We start from the raw sequence: 24,503 nt of genomic DNA on the forward strand, positions 1-24,503 counted from the left end.
CCCGCTCCACGGAGCGGGCAGACAGCAGGAATCATTACCGAGGGTTCAGGTTTGGATTTGGTTCGGACCATCCCTATCCAGCACTATATGCTGGATAAAGTTAATGGGGTGTTCCCCATAAGTCTAGCAATGTTTGGACTGTCAATCTAAACAGAGTGAGCATTTATTTGCAGGTACAGGAGCATAAGAGAGTGTAAAGGGGTCCAAATGTTGCTGAGTTTATTTCTTAATCTGGATAAAACTTTTAAATCTCAGCGCTGGAGCAATGGATTAAAATAAGAGTTTTATTTACAGATTAAGGGTTAGAAGCCCTATTGCACACTATGTCCTCTTTAATGCAGGTATATCACTAGGTGTTAAAAGATACATGACCATTTGTATCAGTTTATTGTCAAGGGGTCTTTCTAACAAGTAGGGTTTGCCAAAACGGAGAACCCCTTTAATGTAAAGACTGCACATTCACAGATAGAGACTCTATTGCTGCCCCAACTTGTCCAGTCATTTTTCTCCAGTACAATCCTGAGATTCTCAGCTTTTGGGTGAGAGTGACCTTTTTTTTTTATATTCCCTCCAGCAATCTGGATGATATTATTTCAGTAGTTATAAAGAAAAGGCCTCACTACAGGTGTCCTACTTTAACATTCGATTTGATTTTCTGAAAGGAAGGAAAAAAATAAAAGTCTCTCCTGACGGCCGCAGTGTCGGTCTAATATACCGGAGCTCTTATTATTTTCTCTCTCTTGATTGTATGTGTTTTTTTTTCTTATTCTGGGTGACACTGGCAGTTTCCCAAAATTACCTTTGCTTTCTTCTTCGCATTAGCCGAAGTACCTCGCTGTCCATTACCCGGAATGATTTATTAAAGCGCGCCACTTTCCTCCGCCATAACCTCATGTCAGCCGAAACGGACAAAAATGCCCCAACGTGCCTGCGGAATCCAATTGTATTTGACATTTAATAAAATGATAATTACAATGGTACCTTGGTTTAAGAGTAACCTGGATTCAGAACATTTTGCTAGAAGAGCTCACAGTTTTTCAAAATTGTAACTTGGTTGAGCATTGCTTTGCTTTAAGAGCTCCCTGTACTGGGTGGAAGGGGGAGTGGGGGAGGGGCATGGTCTGCATAGCGGGGTCTACAGCCCTTTACTCCAACCCAGGAAGTCTCCCTCACCTTCCAAATCATAGCAGATCCACTTCAGGCTGGGGCTGCTATAGTGTGCCTGCACACTCAGCTATACACACTGCTGCAATAATGTGCCTTCACTCACACTCAGCTATACACACTGCTGCTATAATGTGCCTGCACTCATACTCAGCTATACACACTGCTGCTATAATGTGCCTGCACTCACACTCAGCTATACACACTGCTGTATATAAAGTTTCTATTACTGTTCTCCTGCACAGCTCTGTGATTCTCCCTTCCTGATTGGTCCATGCTGAACACACCCTCTTCCTCATTGCTGTCATGTGACCACACAGACCTCTGACAGCAGCCCTGCTTCTCTATTCTAACCTTACTGCATTATGGGGATCTGCAGCGCCATCCTGTATCTACAAACTGCTGCTGTGTTATCAGGGTTATACAGTTACTATACATCATACACCACTTGCTGATTGCTATAATGTACAGTAACTTATAATATCACATATTCTGCTGTTACAAAATTTATTTTTAGGTGTTTTACATGTTATTCAGAATAAAAAATTATTATTTTTGGGGTGTGGAACCAATTGTCTGCATTTCATTGATTTCTTATGGGAAACTTTGCTTTGGTTTAAGAGTGATTTGAATTACAAGCAGAGTCCCAGATAGAATTATGCTCGTAATCCAAGGCACCACTGTATATTATAGGATTTGGTTCTCAATGGAAACAACAGTGTCACGTATTCCTATGTGCATATCTTTTGTTATAGTTTATATTATTATTATTATTTCTTTAGCTAATAAAAACATGAAGCAATAAATTCTGCGCCCCCCCCCCCCCCAACATTCCAGCCAATTATTAAGCAGCGTATATAAAGGCTGCGGAGATTGTGTTTGAACGTCGGGAGAAAATAAACTAAGCTGAAATGTCTCGGTGACGTCTGCGCTGAGACGTCTTCTTCGTAGCGTCTCCGGACGGCTGTCAGGCATCGTGTCATCATCATCTTTAATATTTTCTTAGGAAAATAATTGCATGTGCCACTTTATACCCAGATAGCAGGAGATCTGTCAGAGCCACGTCGCTTCAGAGAAAAGTCTTGGTGACTAAGACCTGATGCATACGGCTGCATCACGGATCCTTATAACCTCTGGCACCAGCCGAAGTCTATGGGGCCGGATTGCACCTTTAAATACAGCTGAGACATCAAATTTATGTAATTTTATTTAAAAAAAAATGAAAATCATGGAATATTCCATTAGATCTTGTAGAAGCAATCGGCAACATCTCATTGTGTAATACTGGCTGACATTTTCAAGGGGAAATAATAATAATAATAATAATAATAATGCAAAGAATATATATATATATATATATATGAGCTACATGGGCTTAATGTGGCAAAGGTCATCTCCATGTAGCAGAGCTGTGTGTCACAGGTCATCTCCATGTAGCAGAGCTGTGTGTCACAGGTCATCTCCATGTAGCAGAGCTGTGTGTCACAGGTCATCTCCATGTAGCAGAGCTGTGTGTCACAGGTCATCTCCATGTAGCAGAGCTGTGTGTCACAGGTCATCTCCATGTAGCAGAGCTGTGTGTCACAGGTCATCTCCATGTAGCAGAGCTGTGTGTCACAGGTCATCTCCATGTAGCAGAGCTGTGTGTCACAGGTCATCTCCATGTAGCAGAGCTGTGTGTCACAGGTCATCTCCATGTAGCAGAGCTGTGTGTCACAGGTCATCTCCATGTAGCAGAGCTGTGTGTCACAGGTCATCTCCATGTAGCAGAGCTGTGTGTCACAGGTCATCTCCATGTAGCAGAGCTGTGTGTCACAAGTCATCATCATGGCATTTAAGAGGTTGTCCTGTATTAGAATGATGGTCTGCATTGTTTCTGGAAATAGCGCCATTCTTGCCTACAGGCTGTTCCTGGTATTTGGTATTTTTGGAACAAAGCAGCTGTGTTTCTTTTGATCCCTGATAACCTCATGGCTGATGGCATCAATGTCTGCAGTGACAAGCCATTTACTGTAAATTGACATGATCCATTACGTTAATCTTTTTATGACTTGTTTGTTGCTCCAATAAGATAGAAAATCGATAAATTAATAGATAGAACCTGCCTGGTTTTCCAGCGCTCCTATGGGGCCTGCGGCTGATCTCGCTGCTCCTTCCCACCTCACAATTGCCCCTTCAGGCTCCCCAAACTATCAGTGGAAAGCCACAAGCTTTATTAGATCTGCAGTCCACTGGGCATTGGAATGGGGAGAGGGGAGTCTTAGTTTTATATATATATATATATATATATATTGGTTCAAATTAAACCTTATTAAAGGGGTACTCCAGAGGGAAAAAAAATTGATTAGATTTTTTTTTTCTTGACAAATTAACTGGTTTCAGGCAGTTATACAGAGCTGTAAAATCCTTCTATCTAAAAATCTTTAGTCTTCCAGTACTTATCAGCTGCAGTATGTCCTGCAGGAAGTGGTGTATTTTTTCCATTCTGACACAGTGTTCTCTGCTGCCACCTCTGTCCATGTCAGGAACTGTCCAGAGCAGCAGAAAATCCCCATAGAAAACCTCTCCTGCTCTGGACAGTTCCTGACATGGACAGAGGTGGCAGCAGAGAGCACTGTGTCAAACTGGAGAGTATTCACCACTTCCCGCAGGATATACAGCAGCTGATAAGTACTGATAGACTGTATATTTTTAAATAGAAATCTGTATAAGTTTCGTATACCAGTTGATTTTAAAAAAAAACATTTTTTTCCCACTGGAGTACCCCTTTAATGTGCAGAGTACAAAGGGGGCTCTTTACTTTGGGTGGTGGCAAAAATGAGACATTTTGTAATGGGGTAAAATGCTAGGGGTGAAGGGCAAATACAAAATTTTGCATAATACTTATGTAACATCCCTTCATTTAAGAGATAGATATAAGAAACAAAGGAGCAGCACTAGTAATGGTGGGTGCAGGCTTAGATAGATAGATAGATAGATAGGAGATAGATAGATAGATAGATAGATAGATAGATAGATAGATAGATAGATAGATAGGAGATAGATAGATAGATAGATAGATAGGAGATAGATAGATAGATAGATAGATAGATAGATAGATAGATACATAGGAGATAGATAGATAGATAGATAGATAGATAGATAGGAGATAGATAGATAGGAGATAGATAGATAGATAGATAGATAGATAGATACATAGTAGATAGATAGATAGATAGATAGATAGATAGATAGATAGGAGATAGATAGATAGATAGATACATACATACATACATACATACATACATAGGAGATAGATAGATAGATAGATAGATAGGAGATAGATAGATAAATAGATAGATAGATACATAGGAGATAGATAGATAGATAGATAGATAGATAGATAAATCCAAGAATTTTGCGGCACATCCGTATAGTGAAAAAAAGTTGTGGTATTTATTGGTACATCAAAAAGCAAGTGCAACGTTTCAGTCTCATCTCGAGACCTTTCTCAAGCAATCTCCGTTGCTTGGCACTCCAGCACTGGAACTGGGAGTGCGCTCTATTATGGACATTAGATAGATAGATAGATAGATAGATAGATAGATAGATAGATAGATAGATAGGAGATAGATAGATAGGCGATAGATAGATAGATAGATAGATAGATAGATAGATAGATAGATAGATAGATAGGAGATAGATAATAGATAGATAGATACATACATACATAGGAGATAGATAGATAGATAGATAGATAGATAGATAGGAGATAGATAGATAGATAGATAGATAGATAGATAGATAGATAGATAGATAATAGATAGATAGATAGATAGGAGATAGATAGATAGATAGAAGATAAATAGATAGATAGATAGATATGTAAAGAAAAATGAGCAGCACAGCGGCATAGATAAGGGTGCCAGCGGTCCAGGTCCTGACTTCAGACCGTTTGTATAAATATATAGAGAAAATCCGCGGCACACCGAAGTCGTGAAGGTTTGTAGTTTATTCAAATCATAAGTGCAGCAATCCAACAGACGCAACGTTTCGGTGATCACTTATCACCATTTTCACGCTTGAAAATGGTGATAAGTGATCACCGAAACGTTGCGTCTGTTGGATTGCTGCACTTATGATTTGAATAAACTACAAACCTTCACGACTTCGGTGTGCCGCGGATTTTCTCTATATATATATATATATATATATATATATATATATATAGATAGATAGATAGATAGATAGATAGATAGGAGATAGATAGATAGGAGATAAATAGATAGATAGATAGATAAATAGATAGATAGATAATAGATAGGAGATAGATAGATAGATAGGAGATAGATAGATAGATAAATAGATAGATAGATAGATAGATAGATGGATAGATAGATAGATTCCATATTTATTAGCTGTATATTATGTACTATATACTGTATATAGGATTATTATGATGATGAGGAGTGTGCGGAGAGTGTATTACATATGATAGGCTTAGATACTCCAGCACAATGGCGTTCGCTGCTATGGTATTATCTTCTCATTCCTCATTGAAATGGAAGACGGGAGCCTCGCAACCAGATATTTTGCTGTCAGGAATTGACAAATATGAAGCAGATCACATAGACAGGATAAGTCATAGATGAGAGCTGAGACGAGCGCCAGCACTCAGGGGGTTAAAACATAGAAAGCATTGGGAGAATGAGAAAGAGGGGACACGTTCCTGGCGAAATCCATTGATATGTACAAAGTGTTGTAATTACACATGTGACCCGGCCCGCAGTTCTGCTCCTTCCGCTAATGGCATATTCCTCCGAACACATGACCATCCATCATAACATATTATGTCACATTGACGAATGGCGCAGGTCAGGCCGCGGGCGACACACCAGTATTTGTATGCATGTCCCTTATAACATATGCAGTTTTCTATTGATGTTGACATACCTTGATGTGTCAGATGGGATATGTCTACTGATTCCATAGGCCTAAGCTGCAGTCGTTTACTTTGGCTGATCTTACCCTATACATAATACACTGTATATATCTGCTTAAAGGGGTACTCCAGTAAAAATGTTTTTCTTTCAAATCAACTGGTTTCCTTCAGCTCCAGGCCAGCACAAGTACATAAGACTACAGGGGCCTGCTGATTCTGCTTGAACCTCACCCCTGGTGACAATTTATCTCACCATGAATATATACACACAGTGGTACCTTGGTTTAAGAGTAACTTGGATTGAGAGTGTTTTGCAAGAAGAGATCACAGTTTTTCAAAATTATAACTTGGTTTAAGAGCATTGCTTTGGTTTAAGAGCTCCCTGTACTGGGTGGGAGGGGGAGTGTGGGAGGGGCATGGCCTGCATAGCGGGGTCTACAGCCCTGTACCATGACCCACATCCACTTCAGGCTGCTGTAATATGCCTTTACTTACACTCAGCTATACACACTGCTGCTATAATGTGTCTGCACTCACACTCAGCTATACACACTGCTGCTATAATGTGCCTGCACTTACACTCAGCTGTACACACTACTGCTGTAATGTCTGCACTCACACTCAGCTATACACCCAGCTGTTATAATATGCCTGCACTCACACTCAGCCATTCACACTGCTGTATATAAAGTTCCTGTCACTGTCCTCCTGCACAGCGCTGTGATTCTCACTTCCTGATTGGTCTATGCTGAGCACACCCCTTCCCCATTGCTGTTATGTGACCACACAGACCTCTGACCGCAGCCCTGCTTCTCTATTCTAGCCTGTTGTACTACGCTACTGCATTATGGAGATCTGCAGCTGTTTTGTCAGGGTTATGCAGTTACAATACATTATACTCCACATGCTGATTGCTATACTGTACAGTAACTTATAATATCACAGATTCTGCTGTTTCTCATTGTTTGTTTTACCTTGTTCTACATGTTTTCAGAATAATAAATCATAATTTTGGGTGTGTGGAACCAATTGTCTGCATTTCATTGATATCTTATGGGAAAATTTGCTTTGGTTTAAGAGTGATTTGGATTACAAACACGGTCCTGGAATGAATTATGCTCATAATTCAAGGCACCGCTATATATATATATATATATATATATATATATATATATATATATATATATATGTATATGTGTATGTTTATTTATTTATTGGAGGCATATGTATAAGACCATAGATAGGACAAAGTCCTAGAACCTGTAGCTATGCCCCTGGTCCCAGGCCACTCCCTAGACACTCAATAGCCACGATCATACAATGGTCATTTTTTGGCCGGTCATTATTTTGTGGCCAAATAACACCCGTTAATAACTGCCATTATTGTACAAATAACGGCCTTAGTTTTAAATATAAGTTAAGAAGTTGTGTGATCGTGGCCTATGGGTGTCACTTCAGTCTGTAGATTGGGAATGGTCACAGCTGGAAACAACGGGAAGACTCTCTCCACTGAGGACTGAGCGCCAATTCTAACAACATTGATTGCTATGAATTTGAGTTTGAAAGAGCTCCTAAATTCAGGCTTCTAAAATAATCTCTGAATTCACCAAGCAGCTGCTGCATGTGGGTGAAGAAGGACCGTAATTTTTATTTATTTATTTTTGCCTTTAAATGTATCTTTTTTTTATTATTTATGTTACAGTTTTATATGAAGATCCTTCATTCATCTGTTTTTTTGCTCAGAATTTCCACAGCAGACTCGTAGCATCTGTTTATCTGTTAACGCTAAATGATCATTCAACCCCATATTTGCTGTAGTCGGTCTTCTACTTAGTATCTCGTCTAAAAGCCCAGTCCCATAAGGTTACTTACTTGAGATTTCGTATTCATTTCTGCAATGTCGGAGCGAGCGGAGCAGCTGATGTGCGCAAGACACCGGCCAGCCAACTGTTCTCCATGAGCACCAACACCAGGTAGAGGGGCTACAGGGAATGACTGAACTGTAATCTTCATCTATAAGAGGAAATATCTTTAATTTTCATAGAGAGAGCTTGGATCTGCCATGGAAATAAGATCCTAAAAATAAAAGCAGAAGTCTAGGAGTTCTCTAGAAATAAGTCTTCAAAGTCTGATCTCCAGCGATCCTGTGATCGTAAAGAAGTAACTGCAATAATTTCTAAAAATTTCTTATTCTTTCATTGTGGTCCATGAGTATCCAAGTACCCCGACACTACATTAGTGCAGTCCGCCTATGCATGGATATATTATATGTTGTATTATTATTATTTGTTACAGGCTATTGTCTTAGTGTCACCTATTCATTTTTATTATTTTAGTGCGAGATACTAAATTACGGTATGTTTTTTTTTTTTTTAATAATGTTTCTAGTTTCTGACTGTATTTTTTATTAAAAGTTTTTGCCCATTATTATGTAGGTAGCCATTTTGCCTGAGCTGTTTTTAACAGCATTTACAGATATGATTTACAGCAAACCCCATGGACATAAGCAACAATAGACAGAAAATGCATCCTTGTGATAAGTAGGAACTGTTACTAGTGACCTTTGAAGAGGTTATTCCACAGGAAGTAAGGGAGTATACCTTTCACTGTAAAGACCATGTTGCACAAAGTGATTATTGGCCGATTTGGCCAATATCAGCCTTTACAGCCGATAATAGCTTTATGTAGTAGAAGACAGCGATCAGCCGACATGCACAATGTCGGTCGGCTGATCGTTGTCTTTGAACATGTTCGCGATCCCCCGGACATCAACCCCAGAAAGCACAGCCAAGCAGAGGGCAGCCTAATAAAATACAATGCACAATTTATTATTCCCTAACAGATATGAGTTATGATGGCTGACAACTGAAGGGTCCCATACACCTTCATAAATTGTGGTTATCTCTCCAGTCCTCCACATACACATGAACATTCCTGTATACTCTATGGGGGCAAAGGGGTGGGGGTTGGGGGCTAGGCCACAGCCAGACAGCTCTTGTGGCGCATTATCGCTCAGAGAACAATGGAGTTGGTCAATGAAAACCCATCACGACTGGCTCTTATCCCTGACATCATCTTTAGGTGGAAACTTAGGACACCCCTGTACGCTTTATACTGATAGCTGACATTACACGGGAAGTAGAGATACTAGACTCCATGGGACAAAAGCGCTCAAAAATGGTATCAATGAACTCCAGAAAAATGGTCATGTGTGTCCCGATCTCTGTGGCATCATGCTGGTGGTAGGATCAGAATTTGGCACAAGCAGAATGAATCAATGACTCTTCCTGTTAGGTGCCAATAGTTCAGACGATGGTGGTGACTTAATGGTGGAATGTTTTCTTGGTGCACTCTAGGTGGATGGATACTTAGATGATAGGACTTTTCTAGTAATTGTGGCAGATCAAATCCATCTCTTCATGGCACCTTTTTCCCCTACGGCAGTAGGAGACAGTCAACAAGACAATGGACTATCCTGCAAGGGTCGAATTTTCAAGGCTTGGCTCCAGGACCATGAGTTCTCCATGCTTTCCTGGCCTTCACAGTCGCAAGACCTAACCTAGACACTAGACCATCTAGTGAGCCGCATCCGGTCCACATGGGCCAATATTCCTCAAAATTAATTTAATCACTTGGAATTTATTTTTGTTTGTTTTGAGAACCAAGGATGGTTCAATACACCTTTAAATTGAGCCATTGAGCATATATCTACTGGAGTTTTTTTTATTTCACTCTCCAGCAGCATATATAACAATTAACCCTAGCTGTCTGCTCTAAAATATTGTAATATGTGCAGAGGACAAAATGGTCAGCGAGAAGATCATTACCGAAAGGTCTCATTCCCAGGATCAAGTGTTTAATTACATAGACAAACTAGTCCCATTTACAGAAATGCCACCTGCTCAATAAAAACACACAAAAATCCAAGTCGCATTAAGCCGGCAATTATTTACAATCTTCTTCCCATTCGAGCTTCACCTGTGTCCCCGCCAACGAAGAGCCGAAGAGGTTAACTCATCTTCCATCCTTATTTTTTTCCCTTTAAATCCAATTCGACACGGTGTAGCGGGGCACTGTTATTGAAAGATTGAAGCACCAGGTGGGATTAAATAAGATCACACATTTCATTCTCTCCTTAATTTCACATCACTCTTCAGCAGATGTATCCCCGCGCCGGTCGGTGAGCGCATCGCATTTACACCGTGTACAGGGGAATAATGCCGAAATAGGCTCTAAGTGTCCCTCATTGCCCGGCTGAATCAATTCTAGTTGGATACATAAATAGCTTGGGAAGTGAGGGCAGAATATACAGAATCTTTTTCTGCATAATTTTTCTATCCCGCCGTATTGCTGTTTCATACCGTATTTTCAATCTAGAGAGTCGTTCCGGGGGAATTTTTTGTTCTTGTAGAGTCAATTGTTATTAACTTTAGCGATATTGTAAGTCGTAAAATATTTGACAAATAATAGGTTTCCCAATGTATAATGTGTTATTCAGAATGTCACTCCCATCATGCCTCAGCATAGAGCACAGATTTTATACTCTCTTCATCCTGGGAGGAGCTTACTACTAAGCTCTTTGTCGCCCCCTATTAAACTGTGGGTTATGTCTGGCATTGCAGCTGGGCCCCACTAAATAAACTGTAATACTAAACACAGCCCATGGACAAGACTGGTACCCTTATACTAGATAACTAGAGATGAGTGAACTTTTAAAAGATTGGTTCTGCAGGTCCGAAGTGAACGAACTGCACTAAAACAGCTAAATGACTGCACGCGTTCAACTGTTTAAGCAAGGTTACTCATGAATACTTACCTGTCCCTGCTCCCCTGATGTTCCCTACAGATTGCAGCCATCTCCACTTACTGACCGAGATGAGAGTAAAAGCCAGCTCAGCCAATCACTGACCATGTTGTGTCCTGTCTCAGTCAGTCAGTGATTGGCTGAGCAGGCTTTCACTCTCGCCTCGGGAGTCACTGCCCCCTAAGCCAATCACTGGCCTAGGCACAGTCCCATCTCATTCAGTGACTGGCTGAGTGGGCCGGAGGTTGCACCAATTAGCAGGAAACAGTGGAGACCCGTAGGAGGACACTGGGGGTCATGGACAGGTAGGCATACGCTCTTTTTTTGTTTCATATAGGATTTTAGTTGTTTTATTTGAACTTGTTATGAACAAAAAAGTTCATAATAAATCTCAGTTTGTAAAATCTGGTTTGCTCATCTCCATACAGTGGCCCGCGAGGCCCCCCCCCTACCACTGCACTGCCCGCCTCCCACTCCCTCTTGTGACCGCAAGCAATGTTTTGCTTGCGATCACAAGAGGCAGGGGCCCCCGGCTGTCTTGCGGCCCCCAGGGAGCTCTGTGTGCGGCACGGGGGGGGGGGGGGGGGGGGGGGGGGGGGGGAAGTACCTCCAGCGCAGGGAGCATCGCGTTAAGAAAAAAACAGGTCCCGCGAAGCTCCGCCCCCTCCGCGCTAAGCCCCGCCTCCCGCCGGGGGAAGCCCGCCAGCGAGTGTGACCTGGGGGCTACAGAAATCATGCAGGTGAGTATAGATTTTTTTGTTTTTAAGGGGATGATGGGGGTGTAGTGGTATGATGATGGAACAAGAGGATGATGGGGTGTAGTGGTATGATGATGATGGAACAAGAGGATGATGAGGGGTGTAGTGGTATGATGATGGAACAAGAGGATGATGGGGGTGTAGTGGTATGATGATGATGATGATGAAGGAACAAGAGGATGATGGGGTGTAGTGGTATGATGATGATGATGGAACAAGAGGATGATGAGGGGTGTAGTAGTATGATGATGATGAAGGAACAAGAGGATGATGGGGGTGTAGTGGTATGATGATGATGATGGAACAAGAGAATGATGAGGGGTGTAGTGGTATGATGATGATGATGATGAAGGAACAAGAGGATGATGGGGTGTAGTGGTATGATGATGATGATGGAACAAGAGGATGATGAGGGGTGTAGTAGTATGATGATGATGAAGGAACAAGAGGATGATGGGGGTGTAGTGGTATGATGATGATGATGGAACAAGAGGATGATGGGGGTGTAGTGGTATGATGATGGAACAAGAGGATGATGAGGGGTGTAGTGGTATGATGATGATGATGATGATGATGGAACAAGAGGAGGATGAGGGGTGTAGTGGTATGATGATGGAACAAGAGGATGATGAGGGGTGTAGTGGTATGATGATGATGATGGAACAAGAGGAGGATGAGGGGTGTAGTGGTATGATGATGGAACAAGAGGATGATGGGGGTGTAGTGGTATGATGATGATGGAACAAGAGGATGATGAGGGGTGTAGTGGTATGATGATGGAACAAGAGGATGATGAGGGGTGTAGTGGTATGATGATGATGGAACGAGGATGATGGGGATGTAGTGGTATGATGATGGAACAAGAGGATGATGAGGGGTGTAGTGGTATGATGATGATGATGGAACGAGGATGATGGGGATGTAGTGGTATGATGATGGAACAAGAGGATGATGAGGGGTGTAGTGGTATGATGATGATGATGGAACGAGGATGATGGGGATGTAGTGGTATGATGATGGAACAAGAGGATGATGAGGGGTGTAGTGGTATGATAATGATGGAACAAGAGGATGATGGGAATGTAGTGGTATGATGATGATGGAACAAGAAGAGGATGAGGGGTGTAGTGGTATGATGATGGAACAAGAGGATGATGGGGGTGTAGTGGTATGATGATGATGGAACAAGAGGATGATGAGGGGTGTAGTGGTATGATGATGGAACAAGAAGATGATGAGGATGTAGTGGTATGATGATGATGATGGAACAAGAGGATGATGAGGGGTGTAGTGGTATGATGATGAAGGAACAAGAGGATGATGAGGATGTAGTGGTATTATGATGATGGAACAAGAGGATGATGGGGGGTGTAGTGGTATGATGATGAAGGAACAAGAGGATTATGAAGGAACAAGAGGATGATGAGGATGTAGTGGTATGATGATGATGATGATGATGATGGAACAAGAGGATGATGGGGGGGTAGTGGTATGATGATGAAACAAGAGGATGATGAGGGGTGTAGTGGTATGATGATGAAGGAACAAGAGGATGATGAGGATGTAGTGGTATGATGATGATGGAACAAGAGGATGATGAGGATGTAGTGGTATGATGATGATGGAACAAGAGGATGATGAGGGGTGAAGTGGTATGATGATGAAAGGGCAGGAGGATGAAGGGGTAGTAGTATTATGGTGGAGGTGGTTGTAGTATGATGATGGAGGGGCAGGAGGATGAAAGGGGTAGTAGTATGATGATGGAGGGGCAGGAGGAGGGGACAACATGGGGGGCATCTGTAAGGGGGATAAAATGGGGGGCATCTATATGGTTGATAACATGGGGGCAATCTATATGGGGGATAACATGGGGGGCATCTATAATAGGGACAACACAGGGGGCCATCTATAAGGGGGAAACATTGGGGGGCCATCTATAAGGTGGACTACACAGGGGGTGTATACAATAGGGGGATATGTACTATAAGGGAGTCACATAGAGTCAGGCTACCCACTAAATGAGGGTGTAAAGGGGCCAATACAGATGTGCAGTTTGTAGAGAGATGAGGATGGTGTCAGTGTGAGGAGCCTAATATGTTTGTCTGGCAGATTCTGTGGATTCGTGGCTCCAAAAAGTTCTCATAATGGCCCTGGGCAGATGGAGAAGATGAAAAAGGAAAAACTCCGATCAGAGAAGACGTCCCCTGTGAGTCACCTGATATATTTGCACTGTAATGTATATGGTGTATAGAGCCTGTGTAGAGCTGGGGCCACCTCTATATGACTGGATGAGGTGATATTGGTCTATGTACAGAGGATTTTATTCAGTAGCAGCGGTTGTGTTAGTCAGTATGTGGTAAGGGGGGGAGGCCCAAGTTGACCTCTTGCACCAGGGCCCAAGAGACATTAGCTACGCCCCTGTCTCCATAGATAACCCTTTTACCCTATTCCCACCTCATTACATATTATAATGTTGTGGGAACAATACAGGTCCTGCAAATTGATGCAGTAATATGTCATGAAAATAGGGTGGACATAGTTGTCAGCTTTGTTATACAAAGATAACTCTGAGCCTAACCATTTGTCCCTTTAGATGCTGCATTCAATGCTGACTAAGGCATCTAAGTGGTTAGACAGGAAGGAGGCACTATCTATCTTCTTCATGCAATGCAATGGCAGGTTGCTGACAGGTTTCCTCAGCAGACATTAGCCTGATGAAGGCCCGTAGGCTCGCCTATAGTGTATGCCCATCAGTCATCTAGCCGTAGCCATGGCAAATGCTTAGAGACATATCAGATCATAGTATTAGTGATAGTCTAGTACCTAGGCTAGCACAATCCACAGAGCAATTCCAGTGTGACCTGTATTTGTTTCATGTGATTGCATTACAGTATAGTTGAGTCCCAAAAGCAAGGAGAACTAGTAAGTAAATGAGAATATCACTCTTATTTGGTGTTCCCTTGCTTGACCATTGGTGCCCACCATGGCAGCGGCATGGCGTACCACTATGTCATTACTATGTCATTACATCAATATACGTAATTATGGAGAAAGGATAAAATATAGAAAATGTTCTACAATTATAACCGGTAGATCTACAAATGGTTGCAACCATGACCCATAAACTAGTAGCAGCGAGAGCTTAGCTGGACTTTAATGAGCCAGCTTAGTCAATGGGCCCATTGTACGTTACAATTTTTACAGGTTGTTTGTTTGGTTTGAGGAAGGAAGGACACAAGACAGAGACCCTTGCACTGGCACCCGCCCTGCTGTCCCTGCCTACTTACTGCAACTGCCCTACGTGGCAGCGGGTAACTGGGCGACGGTCCCTAACCTGTTAGAGTGTAACACAGAAACACAGACAAGAAAGACGAACACAATAGTCTCGGGGTAAACTAACCGGGTCAGCAACAATCGGTAGGTGCGATACAAAATCAGGAGTTAGGAGAATCGTCAGAGGTCAAGCCAGAAATCAAGAAAAGCAGGGAATACAATCAGAATAAAGACTCTAACTTAGTTACTCTTACAAGGAGGCTCCATCATAGGCAAGGAGGATGATTAGGGGAGTAGTTTTATGGAGGCTTGAGTTCCAGCCCCAGGACGTCATTGGGGACTGAAACTCCAGCCCCCAGCAGAGTATAGAGCTGACTGGCGGTGCCAGCCGCCACTCAGCACATAATCATAGAACACAGCTGCCCTAGGACACCATCGGTGTGTTTAGGAGGCCATCCACACGCTCCGGCAGTGACGGGAGTCGGGCACACGGCCAGGTTCATGACATTGTTGCTGTAGTGCCCGGCAGAAGTTCATAAATGCAGTATGAACCTGGACTTGTACTGGTTTATGGACTGTATTAGCAAGTTACAGAACTTTCATCACTAAGCATACTCCACTATATATATATTAGGGGTAATGCGGGGTACATGTAGGTCTCGGGTCTCATTGTATCTCAGTTGCTTCAAATTTCGGCTTCATTATGATGAAATATAACTTCTGTCAGACAGCCGACACATCCACTAAAAGTTATATTTAATGAGGTCTAAAATAGCAGGTAAAATGCAAAGTAATAATTAAATCTTCACCTCGCTGATCGAGTCGCCTTAACTCTATATACATTACTTTCATCCTCAGAAGCTTCCAGAGCTAATTGGTGTTGAAAAAGATCATTCCTCAGCCAGACTAAGAGACAACCCATGCTCTTCTAGGCTAATGGATCTACCTCTGCTTCTAGTCCTTGCCGACCTAGAAATTAAAATCCGACTGGGCCATGAAATAAGAAATTTAGCTGAGAAAAAAAGTTGCAGAAGTGTAAGCTTTAAGGACATGAATAGGGAAAAACAAGGGAGGAGGTGGTCAAAATCTGGAAGGTGGAGTATGGCAACCAAGATGATGTCAACTCTAGTAGGTTCACATCCAATATTGCTTAAGATCAGTGTAAAGGGTGGATGTGGAGCAGTATGGAAACACTCTATATCATGCCAAAAGCTGAGCTGAAGACTTCACACCTCAAAAAGTATGGCCCCAATAAAGGTGAAGTCAATTCTGGTAGGACCACAGAAAGTCCAGTGTGTTGGAGCTGAGGTTCTCAAACTTTGGCAGGTGGATCAGTAAGGTGAACCAGATGTTGTCAGTTCTATTAGCGTCACATCATATCCTATTGCAGTGTATTAGGGGTGCATATATAACTATATACTAGCTGTGAATACATCATACATATAGGGTCAGCCTCAGTCTCAGTGGTGATGGCATGAAGAGACCTGCTGAAAGTGTCATCCTCATAAGCAGTGGTCAGGCCAGCAAGTTATTCAGAGTTCATGGTGCCGTTTTACTTGGCCTTAAGTCAGATTCAGGACCAAAAAAGAGAGAGAGGCCTGGTGCATGCATTCTATGCAGGTATAAGCCAGTGTTCTGTCCAAACAGACAGGCAAAGAATTATGTCTGGAGCGGACCCAGTCATTTGATTCTTACACTCTACAGTGCCACAAACTAGCGACACACAGGAAGCCATGGTATAGTTAAGTTGGCTGGATGGGCCCTGTCAGACTGACTTACTGAAATGACAGGGTAGAAGTTGCCACTCCTTCAGAGACCAGAGGTTCTGCTGCTTGAGGCGAGATGCTTATCTTGCCTCATGGCAGATGCAATGAGATTCTAAAACTTTGATAAGATGGAGTATCACCACTGAAGCAGTGTGTCAACTAGAGATGAGCGAACTTGCCGGATTTCTGGTTCGTATGAACCAGAAATCTCGGCGTCTGATTCCCGCTGTCTGCTCGCTCCGTGCAGCGGGTGGATACAGCGTAAGGAACACCTGGAAAACTGGGATACAGCCATTGGCATAGGCTGTATCCTAGTTTTCTAGGCGTTCCTTACATTGTATCCACCCACTGCACGGAACAAGCACACAGCAGTAATCAGACTACCAGATTTCCGGTTCATACGAACCAGAAATCCGGCAAGTTTGCTCATCTCTAATGTCAACCCAATTTGTGTAAATGTCCAATGCCAGGAATGGAAAACAAAATCTAAAAAGTGTCCCCTTCCTCCCTAGAGTGGGAAACCGGAAGTTGTTGACCACCCTGCAAGGAAAGAAGGAACACACAACAATGACCTTTTGGAATGATGATTATTATTCTTGTCAGGAGTTTGAATGGTTCTAGTCCTCTCAAAAAGAGGCTCAGGCTAAGATACAAGAAATAGTCTTGAACTTTACTGCTTAAAGGGGTATTCCAAGGACCAGTGAAAAATCCAGGGACACCACTGCAGTCACTGATTGGCTGAACAGCTAGTTCCTGTGGTGCAGTGATGAAACAGGAATTTGGTAAATTCAGGAGGCGGGTAAGTAGGACTTCTTTATTATGTTGCCAACACCACCTGGTGCGGTGGCACATGGGCCCACATGCCTGCGGGGACCCATAACGTCTCTCTTCCTCATATAAAGAGGCCAGTACTATAAGTGAAGCATTAGAGTTGAAGGGCCCTGTGATGAATCTTTCTCTGGGGCCCACTGGCGTCCACGCCTCTGCAGATAACTAAAAGAAGATTCACAACAAGTTGTGGGAGCAGATAACTGCGCATAACTACGATGAACTCTGGACCCTCATCTTACCAACACACCTGCAGATATTAATATACAATAAGACCAGCTTTAGTATATGCATCTATGATGTCATTGAAATTCTACTTCAAACATCTCTCTCTTGGCTCCGGTGCTTTCAGGGTTATACGGTCAACAAGACGACCATTCCCTATCACTGTGTGGGATGATCAAGACAATTACTCATTATGGTGTTCAGCCCTAAGAAAATCAGAGGCAGATGGAAAGTCCATCTGTCCGTGAGTCAAGGGCCTTAGAGTATTTTCTGAAGGAGATATAAGCACCGGGGATTTTTCTGCACAGAAAATAACTAGAAAAACCAATGCCATAGAGCGTTTCGAGACACTGTAGGGGGGTTTGGCATGAGTTTTCTTTATTTTTATAACACTATGCAAGCACAGAGGCGACATGGTGAAGTAACATTAGTGGAATTCTTCAGTTGTTCTTAATGTATTCAAGAGGAACAGTCCAAGAGGAACAGCAGAGGAACAGCAGAGTCTTATAGGCTTCATTGGGAAAAATGTGCAAAGTAGCCCTCCTCTAGGTGGCAGCATACCTGCAAGTCGATGCTGGACCCATTAAAGAGCTTTGAAAATTCCCAGCTCTCTGACCTTCGCCTTAAAAGGGCTTTTCCATTTTGCAAAATTATTGAGGAGATAACTATCTGATCATGGGAGTTGGACTACTGGAGTACCCCATGATCTCGAGAACGGGCATCCTAGTCTCTAGGGTGGAGCGACTGGTCACCCCATTCATTCTCTAAGGAAACTGACTACAACGTTCTTACCTTGCAGCATTTGTCCACTCCTGCCTAAAACGTTTGCACAGTACTGTATCTATAAGCAACATTTTACTGTATTTCATTCATTCAGATCTGATTGTTAACTGATGAAGTTTCTCGCCAACATTGTTAATGCCTAATGAGCTTTTCGTTTAATTTTTTTTATTTTATTCGCTTTTTTTTTTTTTGACAAAAGTTCTCATTTTTGTTTTGTCATTCATTTAAAAGTCATGGAGCGTGTTAATAGTTCAGAAGGCAGCAATTTATGTCACATTTTTGGTATTTGGCAGCAGCGCTATACGCAAGAATGCCTCAATATGATGTACAAAATAGCTGCAGGGGTCATTTAAAGATCATTGCTCCATGCTGCTCGTAGTCTGGCGAACAGGCATTGATGGATGGGTCTCTGTAATGTGTATCGTGCTGTATCTCAACTCCAGAACACAATGACTATCTGACAGGCCTAAAATCATTTCTAAGTTGTGTGAAGGAACCGTACGGAACAGACGTATAACAGCGGAATAAATCAGCGACACATCTCCTCCGTGTTATCAGACAGACATAAAAAATAAGTAAGGAAAACATAAACAACACCCAAAAACTATCTGCTGGTATCCAGACCGCTCTGCCATCAGCTGAAAATTCAACCATCAATTGCTGGAGGCATCTACCAATTGTCACTGCCCCCAAAAAGACCAAATATTGCTGGAGGCATCTACCAATTGTCACTGCCACCAAAAAGACCAAAACCCTGGTGCATAAAAAATGCATAATGTGAATAGATATATTGCAAAGTTGCTGCTCTTAAATTTTGGGGCCATTTTTTTTAAACCCTGTCCTGGTGCTGCCCGTTTTTTTTTTTTGTTTTTTTTTAGATGTTAGTTAGAGATGAGCTTGAATATCAGGGGGCTTGAAAGTGCAACGAAGTGTAAAATAGCAAGTCTCCTCCCCGCATGTTTGGCGGTTTAAATTAGCCAATAAAAATGCATCAGGCAAGGAGAGCTGCTGGAGCAGGGACAAAGGTAATATAGGGCTTAGTTATAATCATTCTTATTCATTTCTCCATTTCTATTTATGCTTCTTTTTTCCCCCTTTTTTTCCTCTCTAGAAAAAAAAAAGAAAATGCAACTTTTGGCACTTCATAAATGTTCCCCCTATGTTTTTTGCAGGCAAAAAAAAAAATAAAAAATCTGACAATCCCAGATGTGTTTTGAGCCTGTTTTATACATTTGCACTTCTTTTGTTTAGCTTTCTTTTTTTATAGGCTACAGCAAAAAAAAAATGCAGTACAAAGAGATGAGATTTTGGGAAATTTACATCCGAAAATACGTGACACATTATCACTATATTTTGCCAGGTAATTGACAAAAAGGTTATGGTTAAAAAAATTAAGGCCATGTTCCCACGTAGTAAGACACTGACCGTTCTGTGACTTGGCTGTGTCACGGAATGGCCGGTGTCAGAGAAGATCATCCCGGCCGTTACCGGACGGATAATCTTCACTACCACTGAATTGGGATGCGGCCGTATCAGTGCGTGCCCGCATCCGGATTTCCCGTTGCTCACAATGGAGCGTGCGGCAGTTTATTGCGGCGCTGCTAGGGATCCTGGACGGAGTATTAACCATGCGTATACACTCTGGCCGGGATTCCTTAGAAGGCAGCACTACGTAAGTTCCGTAGTAATCATGGCCATTGTTACAATGGCCGTGATTATTACAAAACTTATGTAGTGTGAACATAGCCACAGGCTGTAAATTTAAGCTATGAGAAATAGTCCAATGGAAAAATACTGATATTTCTAAACATTTTTTGTTGTATGCTATTTCTGTTTTTTTAAAGACCCAGAATATTTTGTACATAACCCTAACCCCTTAGGGACACAGCCATTTTGGCGTTTATAAAACGGCCAATTTTTTTTTTTATTTGACGTGTCACTTTATGCATCAATAACTTTGGAATGCTTTTTACTAATCCTTATAATTCCAAGATAGTGACGTATTTTCGTGACATATTCTACTTTATGCTAGTGGTGAATTTGGGTTGATACCTTTAGAATTTTTTTGTGAAAAACTCCAAAATGTTGCGAAAAAATTTTTTCTCTACATTTGAAAGTTTCTGCCAATAAGGAGATTGGTAATACTACATAAATGATTTATTCATTCATATCTTTAACATGTCTGCTTTATATTAACAGCATTTGGTGACCATGCTTTTACTTTTCTAGGATGATAGAGGCCGTAAATGTTTAGTAGCAATTTTCAAATTTTTCATGAAAATTTCAAACTGAGAAATTCTTTAGGCATCAGTTCAGTTTTGGAGTATATTTTAGAGGCCTGTATACTAGAGACCCCCATAATTTAAATCTTCACCCTTTTAAGTATTCAAATTTACATTCATACAGTTTTTTTTAACCCTTTAGGCATTTCACAGGAATAACTGCAAAGTAAGGCTATGTTTACACCTTGTAAGAGACCGGCCATTCCGGTCTCAGAAAACATAATCCCAGCCGACACTGCAGTACCGACCAGATGATCTTTAGCACCGCGCCCACATCTGAACTCTCCGCTGCACACAATGGAGCGAGCGCCCGGAGCCGCACACTCCATAGTGTGCACTGACCGGGTTTTCAGTGCCTGCTATTTATTGAATAGCGGACATGTCAGTTTCTCGCTGCGCCGCTAGGGATCCTGGCTGGAGTGTATGCCATGTGTGTATACACTGGAGTGTATACACTTCGTCCAGGATTCCCACAGCCTGCATTATATGTATTTTTTACCACACCAATTACCGTTACCGATTCATCAACGCCGGCGATTGCCGATACTGGACCTCCTTTGGGGGTCCAGTGGCAGTACACTTAAGTTAAGTTGCGGCTCCTGGTCACTTTTTGTGTAAACAATGAGCATTTAAAGCAGGTCAGTATATACAGTATATGTCCTGGTGCTGAAACTAACCTCCAACCAGGACGTACTATAACTGACTGGTGCAGCTAGGGGTTAACCCACAGGCTAATCCACTTCTCATGTATATTTTTAGTCAATGATATTGTTTGTAAACTCTCATTCAGCATTTTTGTTATTTATTTTAAGTGATTTTTTAATTTTTAGGGAATCCAGTAAAGCTTGCAAAAAATTAACTTCATTAAAGATGCGAATTTCCGCATGCTTAATTGTAAAATTTGTTAAAAAGAAATTATATACTCAACTGTCTGTGCTCCCCCAGTGTCCTCTGCGTCTCTGGTGTCCTCTTCTGTGCTGCCTCCAGCCCGCTCAGCCAATCACTGGTCACCGCTGTCCCATTTCAGTCATTAATTGGCTAAGCGAGCTGTAGGCAGCATCGAAGCAAATTTCCGCATTCTTCATTTTAAAATTTGGTTAAAAAAAAAATAATTGTATGCTCACCTGTCCACACTCCCCCAGTGTCCTCTTCTATGTCTCTGTTGTCTCCTGTGTCGCCTGTCAGCCAATCACTGATCACCGTTGTCCTGTCTCAGATAGTAATTGGCTGAGTGAGCTGGAGGCAGCATAGAAGAGGACACCGGAGAAGCAAAAGACACCAGAGACACAGAAGAGGGGACCAGGAGAGTGTGGACAGGTAAGTATTGCATAACTGCACCAAAACAACTAAACAATTGTTCAGCTGTTTTAGTGTGGTTCATTAAAGGGGTTTTCTGGGATATTTTAGTAAACTAGCATTGCATTGACCTCTGTGGGTGTTGCATATTCTACATACACTTCTATTTTTTATTTAGAGCTCTTACTGTGTTCTCAGGCTCAGTCACATGACCACTCTGCCTGTGTTTTCTTTACTTCCTGTGATGTCACGTTCCCTTTCTGTTTCCTGTTCCTGCCAGTGAGGGAACAGTGAGTCATCAGGTGGGTGGGGTTATGCAAATATTTATTTAGCCCCACCCCTAACATCTAACTCACATCCAAGCCCAGAAAAAACTGCAGCAGTAAGGACAGCATGACAGACTACAATCTCTGTACAGCACTGCAGCATAGGTTGGAGCTATAAACAGTAAATAAAGGAACTATGGAGGTGATTTATCAAAACTTGTGCAGAGGAACAGGGAAGCAATTGCTTATAGCAACAAGTCAGATTCTAGGTTTCATTTTTCAAGGCCTTTTAAAAATCCAGGACTACAACTCCTAACATGTACATGTGTGCTGGGGTTTGTAGTCCTACAACAGATAAAAGAGTTAAAAAACTAGTTGATTTGATAATATAAGTAATTGGCAGACACTGAGCCACCATGCTGATCAAAATACACTTGTAGTAATACAGACATTTCCTGCCTATGGGTAGAGTGGGTGGAGCTAATTCAGAGAGGAGGGGGTGGAGCTATAGGCTTGCAGAGCTGTGATGTCACTGCTGACCCCTGTGACCTGGAAGTTCTTTATGTAAACAAACACAAATCCAAAAAGCAGCAACAGAGGAGGCGGCCTGGGACACAGAGGCGAAAAAAGGTTAGAGAAAACCACTAAGGGAAAGGGACAGATTACAAATTATTCACATTTTTAATAAGAAAAAAATGTTGGACAACCTCTATAAGGTTCAGTTTGCAAGTTTTTAAAAAATTCTGTTCACCGGGTTCGCAAAAATTTTGGCGTAAAATATGTGAACCTGGTGAACCAAATTTAAAAAAAATTCACTCATCTGTAATATTTAGGTTATGTTCACACTATGTATAAACAACAGCCATTGTCTGACACGGTCGTTGTGTGCGTGTCAAACAACGGTCGCTGTTTGACATGTTCCTGCGGCCGATGTGGTCATCAGGAACATCATTTTATTTTAATTGAAATGCAGGCACATTTGGATGTGCCACTTAACCATTGATGTCCATGCAATCTACGGCCATACATTGTGTGAACGAAGTGGGAACAAAAAGGCCGTTGTTCCTGCACAAGTCAACTATTTGTGCGGCCGTAGGGGAACAATGGCCGTTGTTCAATACAGTGTGTGAACAGCGACCATTGTTCCCAGAGAGTGCAATGCAGTGTGTTATTTTAGGGCAACCGTTGTTTTAATCACCAAACATGGCCATTCTTGTGTTAAAATAATACACTGTGTGAACATAGACTTATAATAATAGTAGAACTCTTACATTGGCTGGAAATCTTCTCAAAACTATAACAAAAAGCATCACGATTAAGATGCGTAAGAACAAAGCCTGGTTATATCAGAACACGGAACGACTTCTAATCCGTCCAGCAGACACCAGTCAATGTTCTGTCTTAAGCTACATGGTTTGCACTGTCTAATCCTCCTAGAGGTGCAGGTTCAGACACTCGCTGAGGTTCCTCTCTGACTGGAGTCTCCTTGTAACTCGGGAAAAAAGTCGTCCATTGAAGAGCCATATTGTGAAAAGTAAAGTGGTTTACTGCAGTGAAGTCAGTTTATCTGTGTTTAAGGGATTAAAGACACTTCTCGGAGAATGACACCTCAAAGGAACAGATTTGTCTCACTCCTCATGCTCTGCATCCTCAAATACCAAAAATATATGCCATTGTATTCCGGGCATAGTGGTAGGCAACGGTTTCAATCTGTTAAGGGCAAAAATAAGGGTAGTAAGTGGCACTTATTTATTAGAGCTATTAGATTTAGAACTTACTTTGCAATCCCCTGTGAACCCATAGCACTTCTGTTAGTGAGGGTCCGCATGAAGTGGAAAGTCCATAACCCTGGATCGCCCACCTTTAACCATGTCTAGCCAGATGGTATGTGGGTACCCTTGTTGTTGTGTGATTCATAGGTGTTTCCAGCTTAAGGGATAAGTGAAACAAACTTCCTGACCCTGGATTCATTATGAATTTTGCAAAAAGTTCAGTTTATTACAGAACCAACATTTTTCTAAAGTTTGTAACTCCAGTGTTCCCAGCTGATCGCAGCCACCTCCAGCCCACTTAGCCAATCACTGACTGAGACAGCACTATAGCCAGTGATTGGCTGAGCAGTCTGTCACTCTTGTCT

The 24,503-nt window shown here is 42.0% G+C and overlaps 1 protein-coding gene across 2 annotated transcripts in view; it reads left to right on the plus strand.

Moving 5' to 3' along the window:
- Positions 1–24,503, plus strand: part of SAMD12 (sterile alpha motif domain containing 12) — a 402,216-nt gene that overhangs the window by 247,298 nt on the left and 130,415 nt on the right. Inside the window, exon 6 of one of the 2 annotated variants that reach the window (XM_069957167.1) lies at positions 823–901. The exons of the other annotated variant lie outside the window; for it this stretch is intronic. Within the exon in view, the coding sequence (XP_069813268.1) occupies positions 823–863 (41 nt within the window). The 3' untranslated portion in view covers positions 864–901. Of the gene's footprint in view, positions 1–822; positions 902–24,503 lie in introns of those variants that run through there. 2 annotated transcript variants of the gene reach the window in all.

This window comes from Dendropsophus ebraccatus, chromosome 2, assembly GCF_027789765.1.
Source record: "Dendropsophus ebraccatus isolate aDenEbr1 chromosome 2, aDenEbr1.pat, whole genome shotgun sequence".
Taxonomy (NCBI): domain Eukaryota; kingdom Metazoa; phylum Chordata; class Amphibia; order Anura; family Hylidae; genus Dendropsophus; species Dendropsophus ebraccatus.